The 11,212-nt window shown below is 62.6% G+C and overlaps 1 protein-coding gene across 3 annotated transcripts; it reads left to right on the top strand.

The window, feature by feature from the left end:
- The first annotated feature begins 1,975 nt into the window (after window positions 1-1,975).
- TFAP4 (transcription factor AP-4) lies at window positions 1,976-10,178 on the top strand. 3 transcript variants are annotated; one of them, XM_064462099.1, is made up of 7 exons: window positions 1,979-2,201; window positions 6,000-6,165; window positions 6,699-6,797; window positions 7,368-7,538; window positions 7,846-7,929; window positions 9,588-9,746; window positions 9,865-10,178. In XM_064462099.1, exons 1-7 carry the CDS (start codon window positions 2,113-2,115, stop codon window positions 10,057-10,059), a joined length of 963 nt encoding a protein of 320 aa, XP_064318169.1. In that variant the 5' UTR covers window positions 1,979-2,112; the 3' UTR covers window positions 10,060-10,178. The 3 variants fall into 3 exon arrangements, with proteins under 3 accessions (XP_064318170.1, XP_064318169.1, XP_064318168.1); XM_064462098.1 differs by having other exon boundaries at window positions 1,981-2,201; window positions 7,846-7,983; XM_064462100.1 differs by lacking the exons at window positions 9,588-9,746; window positions 9,865-10,178 and adding an exon at window positions 8,668-9,580 and having other exon boundaries at window positions 1,976-2,201; window positions 7,846-7,983.
- Window positions 10,179-11,212: the final 1,034 nt, after the last annotated feature.

The following is an 11,212-nucleotide window of genomic DNA, read 5'->3' as shown; positions in this document are numbered from 1 at the left end:
GCCTGGCAGTGGAGTGGGGCTCTCCAGGGGTGGTGGGGAGCCACGGCAGAGGGCAGAGGGGTCGCTTTGTGCCCCCCACCTCCAGCCTGGCCAACTGCCTGTGCTGAGCACTGCTGCCTGGCCAGACCCTTGCCAGAGTGCTGGCTGCCAGCACCTGGCCCCCAGCCAGCCTGGGGGGGACACAGGGGGGGCGGACACGGCAGGGGGGTACACGGGTGTTCCCATGCTGTTGGGGGACCCAGAGCCCCCGGAAGAGAGGCCTCCAGCGGAGGGATGGGCAGGGGGCCCGGCGGAGGGGACGGGGACAGGCAGGGTGCAGCAGAACCTGTCCTGCCAGCTCCCTAGTGGGGCTGGGCTGGGGGGCTTTTGGGTGAGGGGGTGTGCCCACCCTGTGCCGCAGGACCCAATCCTGCCCACCCAGGGTGCCAGGCCAGCTCCAGGACACCCCCCCGGCACCCTCAGGGGCTCCCCATGGCTCAGCTCAGGTGGCCCTGACCCCACACAGGTCCCGGGGGTCCCTGAGGTTCCACATGGCTCCTGCTGGCCCCTGATTGCCCTGTGCCCTGCCGGCAGTCCTCACAGCCCCCACCAGCCATGTCACCCCTGTCACCCTCAGCCTCCCCAGCCCCATGGTGGGTGATGGCCTGTGGGGCCTTCGTGGGGCAGGGGGGGCCCAGCACCCCGAGGAGAGCAGCCAGGCAGGGGGCTGGGGCTGGGGCTAGGTGGGATGGGGTGGGCTCAGATGGAGTGGAACAGGATGGGATGGGGATAGAATGGGATGGGATGAGGTGGGATGGATGGATGAGCTGGGGACGGGTTGGGACAGGATGGATAGGGTAGGATGGAACAAGATGGTACAAGGATAGGACAGGGTAGGATGGGATAGGATAGCACAGGGATGGGACAGGATACAATGGGATGGGGATAGGATGGATGAGATGGGGATGTGGATAGGACAGGACAGGCTGGGATGGGATGGGATGGGATAGGATGGATAGCATAGGGTAGGGTGGAACAAGATGGTATAGGATTGGACTGGGTAGGGTGGAATAGGATAGGATAGGGATGGGACAGGATGGGATAGGATGGTATGAGCACAGGACAGGATGAGATGGGATGGGATCGGATAAGATCAGACAGGATGGAACAGGATGGGCTGGGGCCATGACAGGATGGGATAGGATGGTATGGGGACAAGACAGGTCAGGATAGGATGGGATGGGATAGGATAGGATAAGATGGGGATAGGGCAGGATGGGATGGGATCAGATGAGGTTGGACAGGATGGAACGGGATGGAATGGAAACATGACAGGATAGGATAGGATAGGGTAGGATGGGATGGCATGGGGATGGGATCAGATGAGGTTGGATAGGATGGAACAGGACGGCATGGGGACATGACAGGATGGGATAGGGATAGGTTAGGATGGGATGGGGACAAGACAGGTCAGGATAGCATAGCATAGGGATAAGGATAGGATGGGATAGGGTAGGATGGGATGGGATAGGATGGGACAAGGTAAGAGGGGATCGGACAGGACAGGTCAGGGTACTATGAGGTGGGACAGGACAGGATTTGGTGGGATGGGTATAGGAAGTTACGGGGACCGGACAGGCTGGGACAGGGTGAGATGTGATGGGGCCAAGACAGGTTGGGATGAGATGGGGCTGGAGCAGGATGGCATGGGCCTGGGGCAGGGTGGGCTGTGACGGGGTGTGGGGGCTGTGGGACAGGATGGGGACAGGCCGGGATGCGACGGGGACGGGGCAGGTCGGGACGGGAGGGGCTCGGGTGGGGTGGGGACAGGTTGGGACGGGACAGAGGGCCCGGGGTGGGGGGGGTGTCGGCGGGGCTGGCCCCCTTCCCCGACCGGGGGCCCCCTCCCCGCGCCCTCCTTTGTTTACATGGGCCGGTGGCTGGCGGAGGCGGGGGCGGCGCCGCCGGGGGCGGGCGGCGGGCGGGGGGAGGCGGCGGCGGCGGGAGGCGGGCGGGAGGGAGCCGCCGCGCTCGCACCAGCTGTTTCCCGCCTTGAGCCGCAGGCAGAGGCCGCCGGAGCCGGAGCCGGAGCCGGAGGAGCCGGGCCCGGCCGCCCTTCCCTCTCCTCCCGGCATGGAGTACTTCATGGTGCCGGCCCAGAAGGTGCCCTCGCTGCAGCACTTCAGGAAATCCGAGAAGGAGGTCATCGGCGGGCTCTGCAGGTGGGGCGCGGGGGGGCCCGCGGGGGGAGCGAAAAGAAATTGCATTTTTAGGGTTGGGGGGGTTGGGGTATTTTTGGGGGCGTGTGTGGGTTGGGGAGGGGGGGGGCGCAGCGCGGCCGCCGCAGCCCCACCGCCCGCACGTGGTCCCGGCCGCGCACATGGGGCCGGGTGGCCACGCGTGGCTGGGAGGGGGGAGGCGCCGCCCGCCCTCCCGCGTGGGGGGGCAGCCTGGTTTTTTGGAAGGGAGGGTGTTTAAAGGAGCTTGTGTGTTGGGGGGGGTCCGGCGGGGAGTGCGTGGGGGGTGTGTGTGTGTGTGTGTTTACTGCCGGGCCTGGCCGTGACTCTGCAGCCCTCCCGGAGGAGGCGGGTCGTGGCCGGGGCTGCCGGGACATGTAGTGCGGGGAGGCGGCGGCACAAAGCCCGCGGACACGCGGGGAGCGGGGGAAGCCCCGGCGGATCGGGGGACCCCCCCCCCCCCACTCCCCAGCACTACCACGGATGGGGCTGGAGCCATGGGGCTGCTCCCGGCCAGCGGGGCCTGGCGGGGAGGCGGCGGGCGGGCGGGCCCCCGCCACGCGTGGGGGGCGGCACAGGCCACGCGGGGCGGCCCTGGGCGCTCCGGGAGCCGTGGGGCGGCACGGGGGGTCCCACCCCCGTCCCCCGCCCCAGCCCCCTGCCTCGCCGTCGGGTGGGCCGGAGCAGCCGGGCCCTGCCATGCCTGGGGGGCGGCCCGCGCCCCCGTGGGGCAGCCCAGGCCTTGCTGTGGGGCAGGCCTCAGCAGCCAGGCCCCACTTACACCTCTGTGGGGGGGCCCAACCCCTCTGTGGGGCATCCCTGCCCCACCTCCCCGCTGCCCCATGGGCTCACCTGGGGTGGGGGGCCTGCACCCCGCTGATGCTCTGGGTGTGACCCCACTGAGGCCCCCGGGGGTAGAGCTGTGGGGCAGGAACACAGGGCAGTGGGGTGGCTTCACTGGGGTCCCCCACCTTAGTCGCTGTGGGTGGGTGGCTGTGGCCCCTTGTTGGCCCATGGACTGGGTGGGAGGACAGCCGGCTGCGGCGGGGCAAGTGCAGCCATCCTGCCCAGGGCTGGGGGGCTGTGTGGCCCCACATCGTCCCTGGGGTGGGGCAGAGCTCTGGGGTGGCCTCGCCGCTTTCCCACCGCCCCAGGCTCTGGACGTCCTGCCTGGGAGCTCTGGGAGCTGGGGGATGCCCTGCCTGCAGACTTGAGGATACTCTGTCTGTGAGCTTGGGGTGCCCTGCCCACAAGTTTGGGGTGCTGGGGGATACCCTGCCTGTGAGCTCAGTGTGCTGGGGAACACCCTGCCTGTGAAGTTGGGTATACCCTGCCTGCGAGCTTAGGGACAGCCTGCCTGCAAGCTTAGTGAGCTTGGGGATGCCTTGTCTGTGAGCTTGGGGATACATGGCTTGTGAGCTCAGGGACACTGTGCCTGTTGACCTCAGGGAGCTCAGGGTACCCTGCCTGCAAGCTTGGGGGCACCCTGCCTGTATGACTGTGCCTCCCCTGCCTACGAGCACAAACCAGAGCACTAGCTGCGGGCAGCAGTGGATGCGAGCGGGCAGGGCAGGCATCTGCCACAGGCTCGCCGAGCTGCCAGCCTCCTTGCTGGGCAGCAGCAGTGCAGCAGCACCGGCTTTGACACCCCCATGGGTTTGTTTTGCACTGGCCTGGGGACACCCTGGGGGTGCCACCTGCTCCCCCAGCCTCTGTCCTGCCCCATCCCTGGTGGTGCTGGGTGCCAGGCCAGCTTCTGAATTAATGTTTTTTATCCCCTTTCCCATATTTCACTGCCAATTCTCAGGTCTCTTCCCAGGAAGAGTAGCTGGGGCAGGTTGTGGGAGGTCTGCCGGCAAGGAAGCAGGCTCTTCCTCCTTCCCCGGTATTTAAGAAACCGCTTCCGTGCTGCCCAGTCCTGGGCCTCTCTGACCCGTTACCCTTGCATGGCTGTGGCTGGCAGTCTGACATCCCGGAGCAGTGCTCTGGACACCTTCCCGGCCCCACCAGACATCACTGCAGGGAGATAGGGGACAGACCCTGCCCATAGGAAGGGGTGACATCCCTGAGACTTGCTGGGGTTTGGCATGGTTTGGGGCTGTTTTTTGGTAGGAGCAGGGAGGCGGGTGACAGCCACTGCCGGCTGGGAGCCCTGTGCCACGATCCCACCACAGGCAGCCCTTGGTCCACGTGGCAGACAGCTGCTCCCCGCAAGTGGGGCAGACCCCCAGGCACCCATCCCAGCTCTGCATCCCCCAGGACACCCACTGGGAGGTGCATGGGTGGGATCCAGTGCATGGGTGGGATCCAGTGGATGCTCAGCCCCCAGCGCCAGCCTGCACTGGGACGCTGCCTTGGCAGCTGGGGACAAACATCTTCCCCTTGGGCTGAGCGGGGATCTTTCCCTGTCCCCCTTGGGCTGAGCTGGGATCTCCCCCATCCCTGTGTATCTCGGAGGAGTTGCCATGTGTTCCTCAGTCGCACAGGCAATGGGTGGCCTGAGAGCCTCTGAGTGCTGCCTGGGCATATGGTGGTGCTGTGACCTGGGCTTGGCTTTGCTGCTTATACCCCTGGGCTCCCAAACCTCCGTGGTTCCTCCACAGCCTCGTTGGGAGGGCAGGATGCTGGGCATTGCTTTCCAGCCCAGTGTTGGCAAGGCGCTGGTGGGATGGTCCTGTCTCCCCATCCCGGAGCCACTGGGCACCAGGGCAGGAGACCGAAGTCCATCTTATCTTGCCTGGCGCTGACAGCCCAACCTTGTGTTTAGTCTTCGGTGCCTTGCAGCATCCCCGGCACCAGCAGCCTGACTTGCAGCTGGTGGGTGCTGGGTGCTTGCGTGCACCCTGGAGAGACCTGCTGCTGGCAGCAGTGGGGAGGTGAAATGGCTGGCGGCATGACAGAGGCTGCTGGTTGCGTTGGTTTGGCCTAACGGCCAGCTATTGCCCCGGTGCTCGGCATATTAATTGCCAGTGCTGGCCACTGCCCGGCAGGCTTGCTGTCCTCACAGTCCAAAACCCTTGACAAGATTCAGTTGCCTTGCTCCCTGGGCTGTCTTGCGGAAGAAGTGGGGTGTGGGTGAAGAAGCTGGACCCCCACAGCGGTGGCTTTGCTCAAGGGGCCAGTGGCCCCCACCCATGGGTGTTTGCCTTGGCCAGCGGGTGCCCTCCCCGCCGCCATCCCTGCTTGCTGCCAGCAGCATCACTGGCTCTGGGAGGCATTTCCCAGTCCATCTGCTGGACAAGGGCACGGGGAGGAGGTGGTGGTGCCAGGAAGGATGCAGGAGCTGTGGCTTGGGGTGGGACGGGGGCTTCTCTGCTGGGAGTTGTCATCTGGAAGCCATCAGTGGGGTGGGAGGGAGGGAGCTGCCTTCTCGGGGCCACACACACTGGCTGGCCCCAGGGAGACACAGCTGGCCAGCCGACCCGCAGCCTCCCTTGCCCACCCAGGGGTCCCTGCCTTGCCCTGCCATTCCCTCAGCAATCCTCACCCAGGCTTGCAGCTGGCGATGGAGTTGCGCAACCCATGTCTGAGCCTGGCAGAGCTGAGGGGGATGCAGCGGGCCTACTGTTTGGTCAGTGCATCCCCCAGAGCTTTGGATACGGGGCTGGAGAAACCCACCTACCTGCTTCTGTTCTTGCCAATGCCACAGCCATTGTCCCCTCTGTGTTTTCTGTCCCTTTGGTGGCTTGGCACCATCATTGAAAAGCACGAGGGAACACAGTGGGGGCAAGCCAGTGGCAGGGGTACAGCCCCCTCCTCCCTAACCCCATGACTGTCTCGCAGCTTGGCTAACATCCCACTGACGCCGGAGACCCAGCGGGACCAGGAGCGGCGGATACGCAGGGAAATCGCCAACAGCAACGAGAGACGGCGGATGCAGAGCATCAATGCTGGCTTCCAGTCTCTGAAAACCCTCATCCCACACACAGATGGGGAGAAGCTCAGCAAGGTGAGCGGGATGTCACCAGGGCCATGGCGATGCAGGACAGAAATGCTGGTCCTGCACATGGAGGTTTTTGACATTGCTTGTCTGGCAGGACAGGGCTGTAAGAGTAATTGGGGGTATTTGCATATGTTAATTCATCAATGGAGGTCTCTCCTGGGGAGGTTTCCTTGGTGGGTGTGGGTGTCCATTGCAAACCCGGTGTCCCAGAGCAGGCTGGGTGCATGTGACAACACCCCACGTCCCAGGAGCAGAGTGGCGTGTGTCTGGGTGATGTTGTGGCCCCACTGCAGAGGAGATTAGGGCAAGGAGGCGGCGCTCAGGAGCCAGTCAGGTTCCCAAGATGGGTGAACGGGGAGGTTCACTGTGGTGGAAATCCCAGGGGAGACCTGGGGGTGAAGCAGACCCTTGATGGAGACGCCAGGGCTGGGCAAGGAGCGGTGTTGCTGCCTCCTGGGCAGGGAGGGAACTCGGCAGGAGGGGGACTCGTGGACACTGGAGTCTCCTGCCTGAGTGTGCCCCTCTTGGCTCTCCCACAGGCAGCCATCCTCCAGCAGACAGCCGAGTACATCTTCTCCCTGGAGCAGGAGAAGACTCGGCTACTGCAGCAGAACACCCAGCTCAAGAGGTTCATCCAGGTAGCACTGCCTGCGTGCCCCAGGGATGGGACAGGAGGGAATGGGACAGTCCCAGCTGTCCGGGGATGGGATGCTGTTGCTGTTCCTTGGGGTCAGGGCAAGACCCTCCACCCTAATAAGCCAGGGAATGGAGATGTTTCACACCCTTATGGCAGGGCAGGTGAGCCCTGTTCAACCTGTAATATCTTAACCTGGTAGGGGACTGTGGTCCCATTTTCCATTTGGGGTATCAGGGTACAGGCTGGTGGCAGCTCCGGTACTGGGGTGGCCCAGTTGAACCATGCTGGGTATCATGGTGTGAGAAGCGGATTTGCAAAAGGTTCAGGGGGTGAGGACCAGGAGGGTGAGCATGCACAGGGTGCAGGAACCTGCCCATCCCCAGGCTGCAGCATTCCTACAGATGAAGGCATCAACCCCATGTGCCGCTCATGTCCCCAGCGAGCCCCTTCCCTGCAGGGAGCTGCGTTTGGGGGTGGTGGTCGAGGGGGTGGTATCACCCAGACGTGGTGCAGACAGAGGGGAGAGGATCAAGGCTGGTCTCTGTCCCCTGACGCTGCATCCCTGTGGCAGGAGTTCAGTGGCTCCTCCCCAAAACGGCGACGGGCAGAGGACAAAGATGAGGGGATCGGCTCGCCGGACATCTGGGAGGATGAGAAGGCCGAGGATCTGCGGCGGGAGATGATCGAGCTCCGGCAGCAGCTGGACAAGGAGCGCTCAGTCCGCATGATGCTGGAGGAGCAGGTGAGGCCATGCGGGGCCGGATCCCACTGCAGCGCTGCCGCCTGTGCGGCACCGCGCTGGCTGTGCGTGGGGCTGGCTCGCCCTCTAGCGGGCTGTGCCACAGCCGTGCTAGAGCCCCCTGGGAACACCGGCGGTGCCACGGTGTAATGGGCCACCTGCTCTGGCCACCTCTGCTCCATGCTTGGCCGTGGGCTCCCTGGCTCTGCTGTGTCCACCCCACGGGGACCCTGCCCAGCAGGGATCAAGGGGTGCCATGCTGGGGGCAGGCTGGGCTCCCCACTGACGTCGGGGCTCTCTCGGCTGGCAGGTTCGCTCCCTGGAGGCCCACATGTACCCTGAGAAGCTGAAGGTGATTGCTCAGCAAGTGCAGCTCCAGCAGCAGCAAGAACAGGTGAGGTTGCTGCACCAGGAGAAGCTAGAGCGTGAGCAGCAGATCCGAACCCAGGTGAGTGTGCGGATGCTGCCCAAGCCCACCCTGGCCATAGCCCACCCATGGGGACACCCTGGTGGCCTCCCACCCTCTGAGCCATGCAGCTGGGTGTGTGGTGTGAAATACAGGAGATTGGGGCGGTTCAGTGATGTGCTTGGCACCTCCTGTCTCTTAGAGATGGATAGCAGTGTCCCAGCAAAGCTCCCACCATCAGGGAACTGGGAAAGGGTCAGCACGTGGCCTCCCCAGTGCTCGGGGTGGCTGCACTCGTGGGCATCCCATGTTTCACAGTGGGATAGAATCATAAAGTAGTTTGGATTGGAAGGGACCTTTAGAGGTCATCTAGTCCAACCCCCCCTGCAATGAGCAGGGACATCTTCAACTACATCAGGTTGCTCATTGTGGCTTGGACCATTCTGTAGCAGCTTCCAAGTGGCTCCATTCCCTGGTGCCAAGGGCTTTGTACAGGGAAGGTTGCTTTCTGGCAGGGAGGGATTCGGCTTGGCCCTAGCGAGCCCATGGCTTTCCAAGGCTCTGCCAGGAGGTGCCAGATGCAGTCACCCCCGACTCAGCCCTGCCACAGCGCTGTGTCCCTCCCTGGCTGGGCTCTCCCCACCAGGCATGGGTGGAGAGCAGCTCCCGCTCCAGTGAGCGGTGGTCTTGCTCCAGCTCCCGCCGGGTGTGTTTCCTCACCCTCAGGTGACGAATGGGTGTCTGTCCTGTCTGTGGGTGATGCCAGCAGTCACAACACACCACTGCCAGCAGTTGATGCAGGTCATGTTCCTCGTGCTGGAGTGGGTGGTTTGCAGGGGCGTGGAGGCCAACCCCATCTCTGGGGGTTCACCTCTCACCGGGTGACTCCTGCTGAGTCTTGGGTAACCCCAAACTGTTCTTGCCACCCACCAGGCTGGGAAAGGGAAGTAGGGAAGCTGGCACGCGGTGGTGCCAGGCAGACTTGGCAGGCCTGCAGGAATGGGAGCCTTCAGACTTTTCCCCTGGCACATTTGGATTTGCCAACAGTGGGGGGAGCCTTACACCAGCGAGGAGGTGAGCACAGTGCTGGCACCCAGTCCTTGCTTGCTGCTGCCCTCGAGCTCAGCCCAGGGGGACACCGGCCTGGGGAGCTTCAAAGAGAGGGAGAAAAACAAGCTTCCTCCCTCCTTTGGCTTCTGCAGAGCTGCATCCCCACAAGATCCCTGCCGGCCGCCTCCTGGGGAAGTTCAGACTATTTTTAGGTGAATTCTCCTTATCCTCCTGCTAGGGAAGATCTTCCCATCTGTATTTTTAACAGGGGTCTCTGAGGGGTGCAGCAAGTTCCCAACTGTGCAGGTTGGGGTGATGAGAGGGCTGGCACTTGCCTCTCCTGGCTTAAAAGCCCAAACCTTTCCTCCTTCGGGAATCCTTCATATTCACCTGTGCCAAAGCTAAGGTGACGGCAGCTTTCAGCTGGCATCCTCTCCTGTCCATCCGGGACGGGTGAACTGGAACTGCTGAGCTGCTGCTTCAGCTTTTCTGGACTCTCAAAGGAGTTTGGGCTCTGCAAACAAGCATGATGCTCTCCCCATTGCTGCCGTGCCCAGGTCCCTGCTGACCAGGGGGGTTTTTGCTTCTATCCCCAGCTCCTGCCAACACACGCTCCCCCAGCGCCCACCCACCACCCCACCGTGATTGTACCAGCGCCGCCTCCCTCCCATCATGTCACTGTGGTCACCATGGGCCCATCCTCAGTTATCAACACAGTCTCCACGTCCCGGCAAAACCTGGACACCATTGTTCAGGTAAGGGGAGGACTGAGGAGGACGGTGGCAGGGGGGCTTTGGGGTGTCCCTACCCACCCTGTGTGCATCAGAGGGGGGAACACACGATGTCCTGATGGCCAGTGGTTGCCCTCGGCAGGCGATCCAGCACATCGAGGGGACACAGGAGAAGCAGCTGCAGGAAGAGGAGCAGAGACGTGCTGTCATCGTGACGCCAGCACGTGCCTGCCCTGAGCCCTCCACCTCCGACACTGCCTCCGACACTGAGGGCAACGACAGTGACTCCATGGACCAGAGCAAAGAAGAGCCCTCGGGGGACGCGGAGCTGCCCTGACACCCCCTGGCCGGCAGCCAGGGAGGGGAGCCAGGGCGGGGGGGGGAAATGTCAGAGAATATGCTGAAATTTTTAAAAAATACAATGCGATTTGGGTCTCTTTTATGACCTTTTTCCAATACTGTAAAGCAGAGTGCTAGAAGCAGGCAAAGGTCACCCTTCAGCTCCCGGGGGGGGGCGGCTCGGGGGGGTGGGGGGCGGGTGCTCAAGGGGGGCCACAACAGGACATGGGGGGCTTGGGGTGCAGTGGGATGGCAGAAGGGGGGTGTTAGAGATGGGGGGTTGCAGCCCCCCACCTCATTTTACCAACCCCCCCTGCTGACCCACGGGGAATCCTGCCAAGCCGTTGGCAGCCCTGGTGTTCCTGATGGCGTTCCCTTGGGATGGGGCCTTCGGTTGGAATCTTAATTTGTTGTTTTTGTTTTTTTTTTTTTCTCCTTTTTTGTGTTATTGGGGGTTTTTTTTGTGTTTGCTTTTTTTAATGTTTGGTTTTAAACGGGGGAGATGCCAAGTGACACGGCAGCAAAGGTGGGACAGGGACCCCAGCTTCAGGGTACAACCATCCTCACCATGGCTCCTGCACCCTGCACCAGGAAGGGAAAACCCCTTTGGAGAGCAAAATATTCCTGGGATTTTGCCCATCAGAGCACAGGCAGGAGGGCCCGCACATGCCACCTGCCTGGCATTTCCAATATCTGCCTCCTCAGCACAGGGATGGTGGTTTGGGGATGGATTTTACACTCCCATCCCTGCCCCTGTCACGTCCCTGTCCCCCCATCCCGCTCCTGTCCTTCCTTTAAGCACTTAATCTGGTTTGCGGGATGAGTCAGCTCCGACGAGCCTTTCTATTTTGTGATTGTGTCGCCTGGGTCTGTCGTGGTGGGTGGGACGGTCCCCATTTTGTGCGTGTCCCCCCCTTGCCCCGCTGCCCCCCCGCCCGGCTGTAGGGTTTTAGGCCAGTCGTGTGTAGAGCCTTGGTGGTATTTGGTAGGTTCCCCCCCCCGCTGCAGCTGTTTCTCAGTTCCTTCCCCCCCCCCTTTTTTTTTGTATTTTTTTTTTACGATTTTCAGGTCTTTGTGTTGATTGAGAAGCTATTCTATTTTGTTAAGAAAGTGGAAAAAAAAAAGGCTTGTGCCTTTGTAAAGAAACAAAA

The sequence above is a fragment of the Phalacrocorax carbo genome, chromosome 10, assembly GCF_963921805.1.
Source record: "Phalacrocorax carbo chromosome 10, bPhaCar2.1, whole genome shotgun sequence".
Taxonomy (NCBI): domain Eukaryota; kingdom Metazoa; phylum Chordata; class Aves; order Suliformes; family Phalacrocoracidae; genus Phalacrocorax; species Phalacrocorax carbo.
Note: the sequence above shows the minus strand (reverse complement) of the source record. Positions and strands in the feature narration are given on the sequence as shown.